Source organism: Periplaneta americana, chromosome 7, assembly GCF_040183065.1.
Source record: "Periplaneta americana isolate PAMFEO1 chromosome 7, P.americana_PAMFEO1_priV1, whole genome shotgun sequence".
Classification (NCBI taxonomy): domain Eukaryota; kingdom Metazoa; phylum Arthropoda; class Insecta; order Blattodea; family Blattidae; genus Periplaneta; species Periplaneta americana.
The window spans coordinates 133,352,856-133,374,315 of record NC_091123.1 but is presented as its reverse complement, the minus strand read 5'-3'; the positions used below and the strand labels follow the sequence as shown (position 1 = coordinate 133,374,315).

Genomic DNA, 21,460 nt, shown 5'->3' with positions numbered 1-21,460 from the left:
CTTCCAAAATGAAACTGTAGCCAGCAATTCCTTATTTGAAGTAGTTACTTTGTTTAATAGCTAACACTTTCGAGGCGCAATTTAATTAGTTAAATTTTTAAGGTTTAAAGCATATATTCTGAATATTTTGGGACCTGAATGAAGACAAAAGGCTTTCCCTGGTTTTTACATATAGGAACACAACAAAAATGTGACATTTTGAGTTGTTTTTAAGAGTATTTAATGTACTAATACACTACGTAAATCCTCAATGTTTATATACCGGAAAACAAATGCACACGCAAAGCGCATCCCTCAAAGTACACGTACGCTATCTGTTGGGGCTAGTTCAGGATATCCCTATTATGGAAAAATAGTAAAATAATAACTGAGGATATGGGAGAAAACCTACCCTCAACACCATTTTTATCTATTACAAAGCTCCACTTGCATTTGCTGGGTGCGGAAAGTTTTCTGTTTGATAAGAAAGTTTATTTTATCATCTTCAGAAAGAAATCTTTCCAAACTCTAGAGTTCGTGACTGGTTTTTAGTTATTTTTATCGTTTAGTAAATGTCGTTTTTCAGGCGAAAGCAGTCGACAACTATCTCAGCAGGTAGCTGGCAGAATGAGGCATACAAATTCAAAACCTCATCATAGAGATAAGCAGTCTTCTGCAGAAAATGCAACGCATGGTGATTCAGAATCAGATACAAGTGGCAGCCCTTCAGCTGTTAGTAGTTACAGAGTACCTATTAAGCCTCCTGCTTCCAGAAGTCTGGGTGAGTGAGGTTCACATCAAGTTTACGAATTTTCACAAATATAATTTCTTACACTTTCTCCTTTTGAATGTCAACAATTGAGTCCATTTAGCCCATTTTTTATCTTTTTCTGAGTCTTTTAATATAATATTTATTTTTCCTTTTGACATGTATTAAAGTCAGGGCTGGGCAGTATTTGAAATACATTTGTATTTTGTATTTTGTAATTTGTAAGGATTTTCGAAAGTATTTTGTATTTTAATACATTGATGTACTTTGTATTTCAAATACTTAAAATACTTTTTTCTTCTTCTTGTTCTTCAAGTTTTGGATTTGGATTTGAAGAATGAACTTTTATCTTATTTGCCTGCCCATTTCAGATATGCTAGCCATACACTTAGTTTTCTTGCCACAATTGATTTCCTTAATGTCATAAAGAAATCTCCAACAGCATCAAGGATCCATCACCCAACACTTGCTAAATGTTCAGCATTATGTAATGCGTCCAAGAGACCCAAATCCTCAGAAATTATATCCGATGGCTTGAAATATTCATTAAAATTTCCTTGCCCAACTCAATGGAATTCTCTTTATGACTCAATCTCTCAAATATTGCAATTCAAACATGATATAAACAGTATATGTGAAAAACTGGGATTGCTAACCTTCAAAGATGTTTCATTACCTTGAAGAATGTTGTGCAGTTCTGAAACCCATTGTCGTAGCCCTTGATTTAATGCAAAATGAGAAGACCTGCTATTACGGTCAACTTTTGTCCACATTAATTTCCCTCAAAAACATATTACATGTTCTGTTATCTAGCAATCTACGCCATCTATTCCAAGTAACTCCAATCCTAATAAGTTCGCTTTCATCAAGATTTAAAGTGATGTTTGATCTGACCCCAGAAACAAATTAAGCTATTTTGGTAGCTTGCTTCCACCCATCATTGAAGATGAGATGGCTACCTAACACTGCCTCACCAAATGATAAGAAGAGAATACAGAATATGTGCGTGAAATCAGCTGAGCAGTTCTCTGCTACACCTTTGGTCAGTTCAGACAATGAAAACAATTTTTGTGTTTTCAACTCAAGTACTACAGGCTTTGAAAAGCAAAAAGAAAAGAACTTATCTACTGCGGAGTATGAGCTCATACAATTCTTCAATGGCAAAGGGACAATCCTGTGCACTCTAGAGAATTACCCAACAGTGAAACAAGCTTTATAAAGTATAATACAAGTTTGTGTTCCTCTGCGCCTGTAGAAAGACTGTTCTGTTTTGCAGGATTTATTCATTCACCAGCAAGAGGATCCTTATCTGATAAACTTCTTGAGAAACTTTTTTTTTAAGGGAGCAGTAATTATTCATATATAGCATAGTTTCATTGCTGACTGGGAAAAGAAGAATGTTCAGTTACAGTGTTTATATAAAACTTCGAGATAAAAATACTTTTAATGTTAATATAATATTTTAGATTTTCAGCAATATTCTTATTTCTTTAGACCTACATATTGTATTGAGTATTTGAAATACAAATGTATTTTGAGTATTTGAAATACAAATGTATTTTGCTTAATTTTTTAAAAGTATTTTGTATTTGTATTTCAAATACAATTTTTTGAAGTATTTTGTATTTGTATTTGAAACACTTGGATGTCAGTATTTTGCCCAGCCCTGATTAAAGTATCCTTTTACATATTCTATTATCCTATATTGTCTCCAGATTTTCAAGTCGATTATACTTATAAATTTATAATGGTTTCATTTTTATTTAAACTTGTACCATGGTATTAGCACAGTTTAGTTACTATGACACAGATACAGTGCTTGGACATGGAATATAAATAAGTAGAAAATTATGCTATTGCAGAAAGCAGGAAGTCTCGAAAACAAAGCCTGTATTTGCATTATAGCTTCAGTTGGTGCTTGCTATTAGGGAAGAGTTGTAGCAGAGAATATTGTACGAAATGGAAATATAAAAATTGGAAATTTATCCTTTGAAGGGTGGAAAAATTCAAATGCCTGGGAGCAACAGTAACAAATATAAATGATACACGGGAGGAAATTAAACACAGAATAAATAATATGGGAAATGCCTGCTATTATTCGGTTGAGAAGCTTTTATCATCCAGCCTGCTGTCAAAAAATCTGAAAGTTAGAATTTATAAAACAGTTATATTACCGATTGTTCTTTATGGTTGTGAAATTTGGACTGTCACTTTGAGAGAGGAACATAGGTTAAGGGTGTTTGAGAATAAGTTGCTTAGGAAAATATTTGGAGCTAAGAGGGCTGAAGTCACAGGAGAATGGAGAAAGTTACACAACACAGAACGGCACGTATTGTATTCTTCATTATAGAATAAATCTATATTCAAAGATTCTAAATCCATTGCACTTATCTGCCAAAATAGTAAAAATTAATAATAATCATATAACAAAAATTATTCCAAATATCTGGTCCTCTCGTACTAAGATATAAAATTAATTATAGATACAAACCGACCTGGCTCTCACCGGTCTGAAGTCAGATCATGTAAGATTTTAAAGGTCGAACAGACCTAAACAAATTGGAACTTGACATAATTAGGAACATTAAATCCAGACGTTTGAGATGGGCAGGGCATGTAGCACGTATGGGCGAATCCAGAAATGCATATAGAGTGTTAGTTGGGAGGCAGGAGGGAGAAGGACCTTTGGGGAGGCCGAGACGTAGATGGGAAGATAATATTAAAATGGATTTGAGGGACGTGGGATATGATGGTAGAGACTGGATTAATCTTGCTCAGGATAGGGACACCAGTGGTGGGCTTATGTGAGGGCGACAATGAACCTCCAGGTTCCGTAAAAGCCAGCAAGTAAGTTGTAGCAGGTGTATAGATATCTACGTATCTGAAACATATTTATATTATATTGATTTGAATGCATGTTTTGCGTTCTACATAAATTATAGAAACTATGTATATACACATTTCCAATTTTTAAAGTTCCTACGAATAATTAATAGGGATGATCATTTACTAGTTTTTAATTTGCCTTCTATGACAGCTATTATAAAATAATTTCCATTTTCATATAGAGTACACAGTAATCAGTATAGCGATGCCATCTTTGCAGTGAATGTTGTGTAATTCATTTTCTCTTCGAGCAATGGTATAGAGAGGATCATGTGGCTGCTACTCCCAGTGCTGCATGTGTTCAAAATGTGTGCTCTAATTGAGAATCCCACCAGCTGTGAGATATGCACGATGTTACAATTTCTTGTGGCGGAAACTGTAAAGCGGCTGAAATCCATCATGTTGGGTGTTTTTTTTGCACGACAATGCCCGCCCCATATACTGCACAATGTACTGTGTTCGAACTGGGAAGTGTCACCCTCCATACAGCCTTAACTTGGCATCTAGTGATTACTGTCTTTTCATGTGTATGAAGAAGTGGTTTGCATCACAGCGTCATAAGGTCTCTTCAGTCACAGACAGAAGAATTTTATGTCTACAGTATTCAGTATCTCGTTAAACACTATGATAAGTGTCTCAATGTAGCCGGAAACTATGTAGAAAAATAAATCAAAGTTTGTAGCTTCGAACTGTTACAAACAAATTTTGTAACCACATTGTCATTTTTGTTACAATAAAAGGGAAATCACTTTATGAATAGCCCTAGTAAAATCGTGTGTCGTAATAAAATTCACTGAAAATATTTTTCCTAAAGTCGCCACTACCTTTAAATTGTGTATTAGCCAGACTCCCTTTGCATCTGTCATTAGCCACTGGCATAGCTCAGTTGGGTAAGGGATTACCACACATAAAGTCCAGGATTATAATGTCCATACATCAAAATGCCCATGGAATAATGTCCACGTTGAAAATGTCCATGTTAAATCGTCCAGAGTCAAAATGTCCATAGTTCTATGATGTAAACGTCACTCTGATGTCCAGAGTCAAAATGTCCATAGTAGTATAATGTCCACTTCACTCTGATGTCCAGAGTCATAATGTCCATAGCAGCTCTATAATGTACACTATATCCATTGTTCATGGTAGTTATAGTAACCTATGTAAAAATTTTCAAGTGCAGAACTAATCAGAACTGAATTTTTTAAAGACGGAACGAAATCCTCAGTTAGTGCCATCACAGAAGGGTAAGCCACTTCTTTCTTTTCGTGGATACCTGTAGCAACATCATGACTTTAATAGAGATAGGACAAAAATATATTGGTGATACAGGAACATGAACCTCCCAAGCCTGAAAGGCATGCAGCACACAAACAACGCGGTAGAAGACTGGCACAATCTTCTTCAACACGTGATGACTGTACATCCATCCACTTGGCGATTTATACAGTGCCTAAAGCGCGAAGAAAATGAAATTTGGATACAAATATTGCAAGCAAGAGTGAGGCATACACAAATTAAAGAGCTGGGAATAAAACGTATTTGACAAATCAAAGACAAATTCTCCAGATTCTGAGAAACTACAACAGGTACAGTACAAAGAAAAAGGAGAAATTCTCTTAAATCTTAAAAATATTAGTTACCATCTTAAAAGTAGGACTCCAGTTCCCAGTGATTAATAACTTATTTGTACGAGTTAAGGAATAAAATTTATTGTGTTCTATTCAAGCAGAATTTTCCTTTGAACTTGGACATTATGGACATTTGACACTATGGACATTTTGACCTAACGGGCGTTTTATCATATGGGCTTTCTGTCGTATGGACATTTAGTACATGGACATTTTCACCATATGGACATTTTGACAATATGGACATTTTGACCTTATGGACGTTTTATCATATGGATGTTTTGTAGTACGGACTATATACAGTGGAAGCGGCTAAGGTGCTTGCCTGCCGATTCAAAATTGCTGACATTACCTGGTTGGGTTTTTTCCGCAGTTTTCCCCAACTGTACAACAAATGTCAGGTAATCTATGACGAATCCTCGGCCTCATCTTGCTATCACCAATTCCATCGATGCTAAATAACTTCATAGTTGATACTTATTTACTTACAAATGGCTTTTAAGGAATCTGCAGGTTCATTGCATCCCTCACATAAGCCCACCATCGGTCCCTATCCTATGCAAGATTAATCCAGTCTCTATCATCATATCCCACCTCCCTCAAATCGATTTTAATATTATCCTCCCATCTACGTCTCGGCCTCCCAACTAACACTCTACATGCATTTCTGGATTCGCCCATATGTGCTACATGCCCTGCCCATCTCAAACGTCTAATTATGTCAGGTGAAGAATACAATGCATGCAGTTCTGCGTTGTGTAACTTTCTCCATTCTCCTGTAACTTCATCCCTTTTAGCCTTAAATATTTTCCTAAGAACCTTATTCTCAAACACCCTTAATCTCTGGTCTTCTCTCAAAGTGAGAGTCCAAGTTTCACAACCATACAGAGCAACCAGTAATATAACGGTTTTATAAATTCAAACTTTCAAGTTTTTTGACAGAAGACTAGATGACAAAAGCTTCTCAACCGAGTAATAACACGCATTTCCAATATTTATTCTGCATTTAATTTCCTCCCGAGTGTCATTTATATTTGTTACTGTTGCTGCAAGATATTTGAATTTTTCCACCTCTTCGGAAGATAAATCTCCAATTTTTATATTTTCATTTCGTACAATATTCTGGTCACGAGACATAATCATATACTTTGTCTTTTCGGGGTTTACTTCCAAACTATTGCTTTACTTGCTTTAAGTAAAATTTCTGTGTTTTCCCTAATCGTTTGTGGATTTTCTCCTAACATATTCACGTCATCCGCATACACAAGAAGCTGATGTAACCCGTTCAATTCCAAACCCTCTGTGTTATCCTGAACTTTCCTAATGGCATATTCTAGAGCGAAGTTAAAAAGTAAAGGTGATATCCCGCAGTGAATTGGAAAAGCGTCGTTAAATAACCAAGTAAAAAAAAAATCTCTGCCATTCCATTCTAATGCATTTTAAAGACCTCATTATATGTGTTTTTATAATAAGTAAAGTTTATTAACATCATTTTGTGGGTCTTTCATAGACAGTGTAACAAATTTTGACTAAAAAAATAGTGCATGAAAATGTCAAATCATATTTAAAAAGTATTTTCTAAAGTGAATTTGCAATTTCAGCGTCAGAATGTCATATGATATTAGACAATGACTTCGATATTTTTGTTTTAGAATTATACCGTCTGGACTCAAGTACTGAGTCAAATGAAACATCGCCTTTGTCAGAACGACGCCGGACTCCACGCCACTACCCTCTGTCTAGCAGCAATCATAAAAATACCCCCGTCAGCTCAGGGCCAGGGCTGCATAGGGGGTTGCTGCCACCCCACGCCAGGTAGCCAAGGTTTGTTAACCACTCTATCCCTAAGAACGGCACTTGTTCAATTGTCTCTTTTCTGGTAGGAAATAGGAAACAGCATTGTCTTCTGAGTGGGATTTGAAGAGACTTCAAACAGGTGCTCTTTGTCAGTAGACTCACAATTATCTGTCGTATTTCATTATTATATATTTAACTTGGAAAATTATATCTTTCTGACAAACAGAAACGATCTTTATTATCACCTATGCATGTGTGTATACGTATACGTATATGTATATATTTCTCTGAATTTTCTCCTTTATCTCTTACATAAACAATCTGCTTTTGACTATCTTACGAAAGTTTCTATGCAAATACAGTGTGAAACCCTCTTAAGACATTTTTTTAAAGAAAAAAAAAATCAGTAAATTGAGCTTCTTTTTTTTTAACAGGAAAACTTCTTAAATGGGAGACACTGAAAAATTGGTTGTACCATTCAGTATTCTGTCACATATTGAAAATTATAATTTATTCATTATTACCTGTATTATTCATTACTCTGATTGAGGTTCTGGCTGATATGTACGTCTATTATCAGGCATTACACATCTCACTTCATGATATGTGTCAGGGGAAGTACAATGGACGGTCACAGAGTAAAAGGTAATAAGTCACTTTTTCTCATTTTTCCGTTTATGTCAGAATATTATATTTTGAAAGGTGCATGTGTGGTTAGAAGGAAATAATTGAAAAGTTATGTTAAGAGATTGAAAATAAGTCTTTAAAAACGGAATTAATTAGCTAATAGTGTAATATATTCCGAGTAAAATGACTAATTTCCTTTTACTCTAAGAAGTTTTATTTTGTAATATGCAAAGCATATTGTGTTATGACTTATTCCCTGTTAATTATTTTTAATCATATTTTATACCTTTAGAGTATCTCATAATTTTGATTGCTATGCTGGCCTATGTTTTTATCTTAATTAATTTTTGTATTGGCTAAACTGACCAAGGAACCAAAGCTGAAACAAGAAATTCCTCCTTATGATATCAGGGATTTGATTAAATTGCCGTTACATGAATGTGAAATGACTAATAATGATTAATTGGGATTTCATGCTATTTTTATTATATTTTTCATTATTGATATACTGTAAATCAAATTTTAGTTTAAAAACTCACTATCAGGGACCCCCAGGGGTCTGCAGACAACAGTTTAAGAATTGTTGATCTATATGATTGCTTATTAATATAAAAGTAATAATCTCAAAAAAAATTTTTTGTTGTTAACGTGTCTTGTGCAGCCTACAGATAATTGAGAGTCTCTTGGTTTTAATACTTTAAAAGAATAAACTACAATAGAGCCAAATTATTATTATTATTATTATTATTATTATTATTATTATTATTTTGTACAATACAATACTACATAGCCTTCAAATAGATGTTCGTATGTGAGTATGTTGTCACATGTGTCGGCAGAAAACACGCTGTTTGCCAGAAGAGTCGGATGTTCATAGTCCTTTAAGTTAAGCTTAAAGATTGCTCATGCAAATATAATTACAAGCCACTTATCTTTATCATAGAAGATGGAAATAACGTCCTTGTGCCACCACTAGTGATGTCGGTAAGTTTTAAACAGGATCGGTTTTATTGGTTTTAAACCAGAATGCTGTTTAAAATGGCTTTTTTATCACGTTTTATTGGATTAATTGGTTTTATTATCAACAGTAATCTCACTAGAGGTTTTGATTTATCTAGAGAAAATCAATACTCGAGTGGGGTTTAATTGACTATTACACGATTAGAAGAAAGTACCGTATATAAAGATTAGAAGTAGCAAAGTACTCCAATACAATAAAATATTAATTGGCTTACGAAAATACAACTGTCTTCAAATGTATTATTGTACCATCTCAACACTATGCTAGATGGCAGTAGTGTATTATGATTATGTTTTCTTGTTATCAGTTGTGCCAACTATGGAATCTTCATTGAACTCTGTGGACAGTTACTAGTCAAGACGGCTTTGTTGATTCAGTTTCATTTTTATTAAAACATTTGCATTCCACTTTAATCATCCGGATCCCAGTAATCAACGTCATTTGAAAAATGATTTTCAATAAATCTTGGTATTAAACACTCTCTGATATGTGACTATCTATAATATCATATAGCAGAAACTATAACAAACATAACCCAAAATAATATAAACAAGTGTTAGAAAAGTTTTAATTAGGGATGATGAAATAAACAAGAAACGTTTTAATTAACGATAATGAAATAAAAAAAAAACATGAATAATTTTAAAAGAAACAATTATTGAAAGTACAATTTTCAAATTTGAATGTTTTAGTGGTTGGTGGTTTAGTTGATGTTATATTGGACGTGTGCATAAAAGAAGTGAACTCATTGATGTACATGGTGTATCCCTCAACTTATTCAGGATTTCTGAATGGTGCTCTTCATATATGACCAGTGATCTTTATTAATTTTTGTTCTTGAATGCCAATGCGAGTCATATTTGAAAGTGCTGTGTTATTGACTGGAGTGGTTTGTAATTTTGTTTTTTGACGTCCAGACTAGTGCAGTTTGAAATGTTGGCAAACAAAGAAACAAATGCTAGGGTAGTGATAAAAATAAACAAATGCTAGGGCCGTGATAAAATTAAACAAATGCTAGGGACGCGATAAATTGTGCAGTAAGCAGCCATGATTGGTTGAAAGACGTCCTTTCGTACTGTTTTATTGGTCAAAAGTAGTGTGACGTAGTAAAAGTGTAGTAGTCAAATTAAAAAGATTCTTGACACAAATATTATTAATAATGAAAATGAGAATACAAACAGATAATAGTAGTAGTAGTAGTAGTAGTAATAATAATAACAATAATGTAACTCTTAGTTTTCGTCTTCTCAAAATTAAATACTTTTGAGCTAGAGAAACTGAAAGTAAATTTTCTTCACAATACATGCTACAAATGTAATATAGCAACGCCAATAGTAAGGGGAATAAAACTTAAAAATAATAAACACATTTTCTCTTGTCATTTTGAAAACCACCATAGTTATAAACTAGAAAACAAATATCTTCCTCATTTCTTGTTGCTACACTAATCTTCCTCAGTAGTTGCTTCATCAGACATTGTTGGCTCTGGATTCACTGGTTCAGAAGTAGTGAACTTAAGATTCCATCTTACCCTTACAAGTTTCTCCAACCTTTCAGGACACAGACTATTTCTGAGTTTTGTATGAATGTTGCCAGTTTCTTTTGCATGCAATCGAAGAAGGTGGTAGATTTAATATTCGCGAAGCAATTGAATATAAAGCTCGTCCAGAACATAAGTCTTTCCACCAAAGACTACTGTTTCAAAATGATTCCAAATGCTTGAACAAGGTCTCATTATACTCACGAGCTTATACAGTACAGTGTCACAACACAACTTGTTACGGTCTACAAGTGGCGCATTGAACTGATCCATCAGCTGTATTATGATTTGTATACAAACAAGATACCCAACGACCAGCAGCATACACTAACAACCCTAGCACCTAGCACACACAAGTAAAATGTCCGGATGTGTATGCATAATGGATGACATATATGATGTTTGGATTGCATTCATTAAATCCAATTAATCCTAGTAAACAGGGTTTTAAACCCATAAAAACCGATGTATATAGATTTAAAGGATTAAAACAGTTTTTTTACATCACTAGCCACCACACATTCTCACACAGCTTTTAAGAAAATTTGCAGTAACGTGCATTAGTTCGTCTGAAATTTCTGCATTCCATTCTTATATTGCCTTTTAGTTCTTCCAATGTATGTGGGTTATTATTTTTAAGTTCCCCCTTAATAAATAGAAGTTGCATATGGTATTACAAGAATAGAATAGAATGTTTTATTTTTGCTGGCAGAGTTAAGGTCATAAGGCCTTCTCTTCCACTCAACCAGCCTTAATCAATCAATACAATAATGACATACATATTTAAATTATGAATATTTACAATACACTAAAGATTCTCAAGCAATATTCATTTACATTTTAACGAATAGTATATGTTTATTTAATCTGAAATAAAGCCTATACGAAAAAGTTGTAACTTAATTTATGAGCTAGTATAATTCAATTCAGTCTATATGCAATATGTAATTATAATTAAGTTGAAATAGCTAGTTGGTTAAATGATGAGAATTAATTTGATAGTAGTTTACTAGAACTATGTTATAGGAAGCAAATAGTATATTATGCAACAAGCCTATAATGATAGTAATTAAGAAGCAAGTATGGATGTTTATAAAACGAGCGCAAGCGAGTATCATAATTTTCATACGAGCTTCTTAATTACCATTATAGGCGAGTTCCATACGACTTTTTATGCTCGACCATATTTCTAACTTGAAATTATTCATTTTATTTGTATATAACTGACCTTGAGCAATACCGGTACCTCGTAAATTGTGAGATGGGCGCAGACGCGAAAGTATTGATTTTTTCCGAGGAACAGATGTCCACATTGACCTTGATAGCCTATAAGAACCTATAGAGTAAACTAAATATTAACTTTGATATAACATTGAAATTAAATTAGACATTGAAAAACGAGATGACAAATTGAATTTATTTGAATATTATTTACAATTAACGCTAATTATTATAGTAACAGAACATAACCTTCTGCGACAGTATTGGATTTCCAGCCTCCGTGACTTTTTGCTAATTCTCTTTCGATTGCATATCCGAGAATAATCGATACTTGCGGTTTTATAACGGTACAAAGCTGACTTGTCATTGGCTGAGGTTTTATAATGGTACAAAGCTGACTTGTCATTGGCTGAACACCTGTACTTTAATGAGTAGGTGTACTTTAATGACATGCATTAAAGGACTGCTACCAGGTGTATAATTACTACATTTCGGCATGGTCGAGCATAAATATAAATCTTAAATATATTGATATAATGAGAGTAATATTAATGTAATGAGATTTTACCATTAGAGGTTTTGTATACTATTTAAAGAAATCAATGGTAATAAGAATGGAGAGATGTTAGTTTCATTATAAGTAACAAATATTAATCAGAATATCCACTCTAAGATCTCGAAATTTATATGTCTAATAAAAAATGGGCATGTACCACTTTATTTGTTCAGGAATTGGAGCCACGTGATAATGTTTTTACAGTAAATTTCTGCAGTTGGGTTTTGGTCTAATGTTAGTAATGGCTCAGTTGATCCACATTTAATTCTTTTCATGGATGAAGCATTGTTTCATTTGCATGGTCATGTAATGACACAGAACAACAGATACTGGAGTGCAGAAAAACTCGGTCTTGTACACGAAATGCCATTGCATGACCAAAGCAATTGATGTACAGTGCGCAGTGAATGCTTACAGAATTATAGGACCTATATACAGTCAACTCTGGATATAGTGAACTCGGTTATAGTGAACATTCGGCTATAGTGAACCTAAATTATTGGTCCTGACCTGCATACATTAAAAAGTACATTAATATTTCCATTTATAGCGAACCCTCGCTTCGGTTATAGTGAACCTTGTATGCTGACAAATTCTTATTTGAAGTCAGACCTTCTTGTATAAAATTGAAAGAATGTGTTGAGAACAAAAATGTAAGTTTCTTATTCCTTTAGTCAAAGGACAAAGGTAGGATTAGTAATTCCTAGACAATGAGCTGTATTGTAAATTCAGGCTATGCGTGACGACCTTACCTCACTCCACCGTCGAAGGGTTGACATTCTGTTCTCAGGCACTTTACTCTACTGCTATTTCTAACCCTCCACCATCAAAGGATTCTCTTTTGTTCTTAGAAACATTTCCATTGTGACTGATAGCATCCAAACAACGGAAAAAGATATTGCCTTCTTTTATTAAAACAAGATGGACATTATGTTCAGAACATAAATGAAGGTAAGATTTCGATGGTTTTCAAACTCCATCAACCCTCTCGCAGTTTCCATTAAGTGACCCAGGAAATTCCAAGGCTGAGTATGCAGTCACACCATAGCAGTGTTTGTCATTTCTACCTGATCTAGTGTTCCAATAGTGAATGTACTGTATAAAAATATTGAAGCATAAAGTGCTCTCTTTGGAAGATAATGCGAATATTATAAGTGACATTGAACGTGGTCTTTCGCAAGCCGACTTGGGTCGACAGCATAGTTTAGTAAATCAACTGTGAGCAACAGTATACAGTGTAATCCATGCCACAAAAATGAAATATTTTATTTTCTTGTTCACAATTTTTGCCATTTAAGGTTAGGGAAGAGACACTTCGGATATAGTGAACGATATATGAAAGTCCGCAGAGGTTCACTATATCCGGAGTTGACTATATTTTTTTTAGATGTCATGAATACGGAGAGGTACATTGATAACATAATCACACCATTCCTAGAAGAATTATCTGAAATTGAATGTATACAGGTATTTTTTTTCAGCAAGACTCCACTGCAGCAAATATAGCAGATCTCATGTTAGCATTAAACGCGGAAATTTTTGAAGATAAGGTCACAGTTTAGTATATACAGTTGCGAAGCTCAATACTTACTAAATATGCAAACATAGACAGTTGAAATATGCATCCATAGATAGTTGTTAGCCACCAGGATCGCTACTATCACATCATCACAGACTCTTCCTAGCAGACAATAAAATGTATTGTACTTTTGATATTGTGTTCTTTTGAAAAATTAACACCTTCCTTCCACTATTGAAATATGAAATACATAAGGTTTATATATTATTTTCATAAAGTATATATTATATTTTATAAACTCACCTTCCTGGATCTTTCGGAAGGATAAATCTGACCTCTTTTTCTTAGAATTTATAGTGCAACAAACGTCTCCTTGTCCCATATTATTATTGCAATTATTGTATTTTAGCCATTTACAGTTATTACAACCAATAACAAACATTTCACAGTTTACACAACTTTTCACAACAATGCGAAATACGGACAAGTCAATGCCTTTTCGATCTAGACCTGTAATATATGTTCGGGTTTTCTATTTCAGTGTATGGAGCTCAGTGAATTATTATATTATAACTTTATTGCGTATCATAGCTAAGTTTTATTTAGTGTAATGTGTCCATAAGTTCCCTTTACTTCTTGTTGCATAATATGTTGCAGAAATAATTACAAAACTGTGTTATTTTAATGTAAAGAGAATTTTACATGTTAACATAATCTTTTGCATTAACATTTTAAGTTTAGAATGGAAGCTATTTTGAGGTTTAATAAAAAAGAATTTATATTGTGATTTTAATATAGCACATCTACCTTCCTTGATAAAGACAGAAAATTTATCATACCACTCTTATGAAATTAGTGTATGTACGATTGTTACTTCGTCTCTTAGGTAGTAGATAAATACAATAATTCAATACTCAATTGTAGTATTAAAATACAGACAAATTGAATGTGCGGAGTATCATACATGACATTATGCTTAATTATAATGTATAATTGCGAATTTAGGAATATAAGATGTAGTAAACATAACCTATAATATTCAGTGGCGTATACTGGTTAAAGGGTTTGGGCTACCGCTGACCCTATTATTACACAAAATATATCTAACAATTACTTTAATTTTAATTACTATGGTAAAACTAATAATACAAAATTATTACATTATGTTATATTATAAACTTTTTCTTTTGTAATTTCCTTGGGCTACCGCCGGTAGCCCGCAAAATACACCCCTGATAATATTTCCATATGAATGGCAGGGCATTGGAGACCATTAAAATTAGACAGAAAGGGGCAACTGGGACAGTAAACATAACCTATAATTTCAACATATCTAAATATTCGTAGTCGACCTGGTTGGCGAGTTGGTATAGCGCTGGCCTTCTATGCCCAAGGTTGCGGGTTCGATCCCGGGCCAGGTCGATGGCATTTAGGTGTGCTTAAATGCGACAGGCTCATGTCAGTAGATTTACTGGCATGTAAAAGAACTCCTGCGGGACAAAATTCCGGCACATCTGGCGACGCTGATATAACCTCTGCAGTTGCGAGCGTCGTTAAATAAACCATAACTTTCTAAATATTCGTGCGGTGCAACTGAAAATTATTGAATCGTGCATAAATGAATGTACAAGAATTTCGCAATATTTAATCGAAATAAAGACAGGTAGGTCTATTACACATACGAACAACGTAATTTTCACACCAAAAATAATATTACACCTTAACTCGCAAGGAATTATGTCTGAAGTGTCTCCTAATCATTGTTTTAAATTTTATTAATGCAATTACACTACATTTTAGAGACATATATGTTACTTTTTATGCATTCCAATTAATTTATATGGTTGAAATGCCACCCTTCGTGATCGGGTTAAGCGAGTCACATGGTCTGCCTTACGGCCAGTATTAGATCACGATGGCAGTACACAGTCTATTGTTCCTAGTACACACAGCGCTCCAAGCGGCTAGCAACTATCGCGAGAAATGCAAAAAATCACCCCAAGCTTCGCGACTGTATATACTAGACTGTGATAGGGTCATGAGAAGGGAATATGGTGAGTGCAGTCCCCAGATCTTACCGTATGCAATTTATATTTATGGGGAACTTAAAAGGATAAATAAAATAAAGTATATCGGAATAACCCTAAAATGAAGTATATCGGAACCCGCAGAAATTTCAGAAGAACTAATGGATGTGAATGCAAATTTTCTTAAAAGATGTGAGAGATGTATGACAATACAAAGACATCATTTTCGCAACATTTTCAATGATAAGGGTAGGTAGTTATTGTAATTGTAATTTACATAAGCAATCTATGCACTTGACGAGGGGGGGGGGTGAAGATGTGAGCGAGCCATCAAGTAGTGGTTTGTCGATAAGAGGAAATCAGGGATCGAAGTGCTATAGCTAGTTTAAGAAACTGGTGTTTAAAAAAGGAAAGCATAAAGAGAAAGGCAAAAGACAATGACGCAGAAGACAAGGACACAAACGGCAATAGTGAGGAAGAATAAATAGTGGATGAGGAAGGGTGAATAAAGTGAGAACAAAATAGTGAAGTAGTGAAATAAAGAATCATAATACAGGGTGGGGCATAGGAACCAAGTGTTTTTAAAATAATCATAAAACAGTTTTTGTTTTCAACGCATTTTATTGGTAGAATAACGTTTGTGAGAACATACCATTTCAATTATGAGCGGAAAATTACATCTGGCATGTGATGTCTGTCCGTGTTGACGCATTGTTTAAAGCGCTGACGAAAATTCACCTCTATTCTTTCCAGGAGATCTCTGTTGATTTGAGTGATGTGTTGACGTACTGTGTCCTTTAATTCATCTAATATTCGAGGCTTCCTCGTAAACACGTGCCTTTAGGTACCCACATAGAAAAAAATCACGTGGACAAGTCAGGGGACTGAGGGAGCCATGGAACATCACCAAATCTCGAAATGAGACGATTGGAAAACAGGAGGCAAAGAATTGCCATTCACGCTCTGAAGATATGCGCCTTGGCCCCATCTTGCTGAAACCACCCATCTTGTTTGGGTGTAAATGTAAATCGCCATGCAAAATCCATCTTACTGTATGATTGCTGATTCCAAGAGCAGCTGAATGTCTTCGAGCAGAGTGGCCTGGGCTGCGCAGTATCACTTGTCTGACTGAAAATTTTCTGGAGTACGCACTCTGTGTTGGGGGGCAGGCGATTTATTCTTCAGTATTGCGCCTTTTTTTTTTTTAAGATTTTTTAACCCAACATAAGATTGTGTCACGCACGGGAACAGAATCATTGCAATTAACATTGAATCTGTAGCAAAACTCATGCCGTATCAAGCTCAGCAACTCACCATTGGGTAAAGGACAAAAGTAATGTAGAGAAAGAGTGTAAGTGAAAGTGAAGAGAATATGAACAGTGCATGAGCAAAGGTAAAGTTTAGTAGGACAAGAATGACGTACGGACTTTTTTTTTTTACAATTCATTTTGTTTTCAGATAAATCTAGTTCAATATAATAAAAGTTTCAAGTTCAATTTATAAGATTTATCTATTTTGCAAATGTTTATTTGCTATAACATTGTATATGAAATATTAACGTTTTCGCCTTTTCGGCATCATCAGATATTGTTAAGAAACACGAAATCTAAACCTTGAACAAATTAAAATGTACATAGTATTATGCATGACAAAATGGACTTTCATGAGTTTTATATAGTTATGTCTTATTAATGAAAAAAGTTTAATTTAAAAAACATTTCCAGAAAATGTAAATTTGGAAAATGTCGATATGATTTCTGGTACATATAACTCATGTTACAAAACACATATAAAATAATTAAAATTGACAAAAATGTTACATATGATATCCTGCATTAAGTCATTAACAGAATTACGAATATCAGCAAATTAAATTTTTCACCAACATTTTATTAATTTGCTGATATTCGTAATTCTGTTAATGACTTCATGCAGGATATAATATGTAACATTTTTGTCAATTTTAATTATTTTATATTTGTTTTGTAACATGAGTTATATGTACCAGAAATCATATCGACATTTTCCAAATTGACATTTTCTAGAAATCTTTTTTAAACTAAACCTTTTTTCATTAATAAGACATAATTCCATAAAACTCATGAAAATCCATTTTGTCATGCATAATACTATGTACATTTTAATTTGTTCAAGGTTTAGATTTCGTGATTCTTAACAATATCTGATGATGCCGAAAAGGCGAAAACGTTAATATTTCATATACAATGTTATAGCAAATAAACATTTGCAAAATAGATAAATCTTATAGATTGAACTTGAAACTTTTATTATATACGGACTTTTGTTGGAAGTGATGTGGGTGATCTGAAAGGGAATGGGGAAGGTGCTGTTATGGGGTTACGAGTTTGGTAAAAGTAGGTTAGGATTATAATAGTATAAGTAGAATAAAAACATAGAGTAAATATTGTAATTAGAAGGTTATGGGTAGCCCGTATACAGCAATGTGGTGGCGAAACATAGCCAGTAAGCATGATGTATGAATAAATATGTATGTCTGTATGTATGTACATACTTGACGTTAGCGACTATGAATGTCTGACTGCCGGCAAACTTGTGCTTCCAGCTGCCACGCATGGCTGCACATCTATTTTGAAGGCTCTATATTAAAACAAAGCGTTATTAATATGCTGTGATCACAAAATCTTCGAGTGTAGTTCAGTAGAACTTTGTATTTTGACATAAATAATTTAATCAATCAACCATTTCTTTTGTGATTTAAATCTGGTAAGTTGAATGTTAAATTATATTCAGCAAAGGAGAGCGAAACAAAGCATGTGCACAGCACAGGATCACAGAAAAACAGGTAAACTCTGAATGTCCTTCTCTCTGTTCCCTTTAGAACCAATTTTTGACATGCTTGTATGTATATGATATCTGCTTCATTTTTAATCAATTTTAATATGCTCGAACAGAACTATGCTTCATTTACAAGGAACTATAGATGTATAATTGTTTCTCAGGTTTTTATCTGTTTTCGACTGTTACTCTTACGAACTGTTATTTTGTTTATTAATTTTTAATAGTACAGATAATTCATTTTACGAGGAATGCTGAGCTTAGCGGCGTGCGGCGCACATTCACTGTGTGATGATAGTGTCACTGGCCACAAGCTGTGTGCTGTTGCTGCCGCTAAATTTCAAATACGAAAGATTGCGTACTTACCAATTACTTCATATACTGCTAAAAATTACGTCCTGCAGTGAGACATGCCCTACATCTCTTCTTCTTCTTCTTCTTCTTCTTCTTCTTCTTCTTCTTCTTCTTCTTCAAGTATTAGACCATATGGCCTGTTATGATCTCACAGTTGAATTTTCAATCCACCGCTTCTTTGGACGACCGAGAGATCTCTTCCCGTTTGAACAATAGTGGAGCATGACTTTTGGGATTCTATCTCTATGCATGTGATGCAGATGATTTATCCAGTTGTTCTGATAATGTTTTACGTGATTAATTACAGGTTCTAGTTGTAATTCTTCCAGTACATCTTCATTGCGTTTGTGATCCCATTTCGTATATCCCGCTATATATCTCATAAAGTTCATTTCATTAGCCGTTATTCTGCTTTCATCTTTCTTCCTCAATGCCCATGCCTCACTGCCGTAACAAAGTACAGGTCTCGCCAAGGTCTTGTATAGGCGAATTCTAGTATGCCTTTGTACTGTTAATTATTCCCATTGTTTTGGTGTATTTAGAAATTTTCTGTAAAATATCTACTTCATCGAAAAAAGATAATGTGTATCCGAGATATGTAAAATAATTTACTCTTTCTAATATTTTTGAATCTAAACATATTTTGCTAGGCACAGTGTATTTTCCGCAAAAGGCCATAATTTTAGTTTTTTCTTTATTGATTTTCATATCATATTTAATTCCAATTTTGTTAAAATTAAAAATTTAACGTTGTAATTCATCTTCTGAGCTAAATCGTCTGCAAAAAGTAATGAATCTAGTTGTAAACCCTACATCTCTTAAACAAGTTATGTGACACATCATGCAGTTCAGCTTGAGTAATGTTTGCCACTTCCTATCGTATTGCGTTCTTTAGTTCTAAAATATGGATTTTTATACACTTTACACTCAAAGTTTCCCCAAAGATTAAAATCACAGTAACTGAGATCAGGCTTCTAGGAGGGCACAAATCTCTGCTTATTATTCAGTCTTCAAAAACTTCCTTTATGGTATCCTTTGAACGTTCGACAGTATCTGGGGTAGCATTGTCCTGTTGAAAATTAACCATATTGTATTCTTCGTCTGTAAGCTTGCTGAAAAATGGAGGCAGTATTGTATTCACGTACACACCTGTGTTCACAGTTGTCTTATAAAATATTGGCCCGATTATTCATCTCGCACTAACTGCACATCAAACCCCTACTTTATCACTGTGCAATGGGACTTGCTGTACAATATACGGATTTCCATCACTCCAATATCGCACATATCGAGAATTGACATGACCATTGAGATAAAACCATGCCTCCTCAGTCATAAACATTAGCTGTGGATCAAAATGTCCATTGTTAACATTTTCAAGACATCAATTGCAGAACCGTATTCTAGGGGCAAAATCTGTTTGCTTGATTTCTTGCACAAACCTTATTTTATATGGTCGGAATTTAATTAGCTTGTTGCTTTGTGAGCCAACCTGCAGGATATGTTTGTTTTTTGAGCTAAGCAATGAAGATGTTTCTTTGAACTTAATTCTAATCGCACTTTAATATCCTCAAGTTTTTCTGCAGTTAAAACATGTCGTTTACACTCCCAAGGCTTGTCACAAACTGAACCTGTTGTACGCCACTTTTTCATTTACTTCGAAATGCAAGACTATGAAGGAATTGTTGAATTGGAAAATTTGCGCACAAATCTACAAATGCATTTGCGATAATTGTTTTTATTTACGTAACACTCCACTAAATAAATTCGTTCTTCAATAGTATGTCATCTTTTCACAAAATAATATGTGTACACCACAGCGAACTCCGAACTCAACTGAATCAAAATATGTTGGAACCCGAGACTTTGTACAGGACATGTCATGGTCAAGGTCACTTGCACAGCGCACAATTTTGCCGCCTCTTGGCCCTTAATACAAGCATTCCTCGTAAAATAAACTATCTGCACTATTTTCTATATTATTATATTAAGTTTAAAACTGACTCTCTTTTATGTTATCGGTATTTCAAGATCTTGTTTTGCATATTCCCCTTAGGATACGAGTCATTACTTTTATCAATGGTATTTTCTTATTAGAGATTACACACATATACATTCGTTTCTATGCACTTTGTATTCTGCATATGTTAAATTTACGTTACCACATTTTTCTTAATACTGCACTTTTATGGATATCAAATGAACTATCGGATTTTTAATCTGTTTTTCTTCTTATTATTATTTTACACTTGATTGTTTCTTAGTTGCTGTATTACTAATCTACTGAATTTTAAAACATGTTTGATAAGAAGATACTTTAAAATTAAATTTAAATCACTTGCATCAAAGTATCATTTTTGATCTTGAAACATACAAGGAAAACAACATTTGTGACTTACAAACATTCTCATGGGGACAGATAAAAAGTTATATTTTTTTCTTCCACCATGTTAATAATGTCAAAACAATCGTTTGTACAAATTTTGGACACTTGAGCACAATTATGAGGGCCGTAAAAAATAAGTTTCCCTGGCACCATTTACAGAAAGAAAACACAATTTCATTGGAAGAATTTTTTAGAACAGATACAACAAATGTTCAACCATAACATTTTTCCACTGGAATTGAGGCATTTGTCATACTGTAGGATCGACAGAGAGGTGCAGACATTTGTCACACACTGGTTCCGATTCCAGGTGGCAGACTTCTATGATACAGG

At 34.0% G+C, this 21,460-nt stretch overlaps 1 protein-coding gene across 9 annotated transcripts in view; it reads left to right on the top strand.

Annotated features, from left to right (window-relative positions):
- Positions 1 to 21,460, top strand: part of Dscam3 (Down syndrome cell adhesion molecule 3) — a 2,377,722-nt gene that overhangs the window by 2,351,024 nt on the left and 5,238 nt on the right. For 8 of the 9 annotated variants that reach the window (XR_011333174.1, XR_011333173.1, XR_011333172.1 and 5 more), the window contains exons 35-36: positions 566 to 760; positions 6,915 to 7,077. Coding sequence is in view for 6 of the 9 variants with exons in the window: in XM_069831322.1 (XP_069687423.1) it covers positions 566 to 760; positions 6,915 to 7,077 (358 nt within the window). In the remaining 3 variants the exon portion in view is untranslated. Of the gene's footprint in view, positions 1 to 565; positions 761 to 6,914; positions 7,087 to 21,460 lie in introns of all 9 variants that reach the window. The other variant, XM_069831327.1, reaches the window with a different exon arrangement.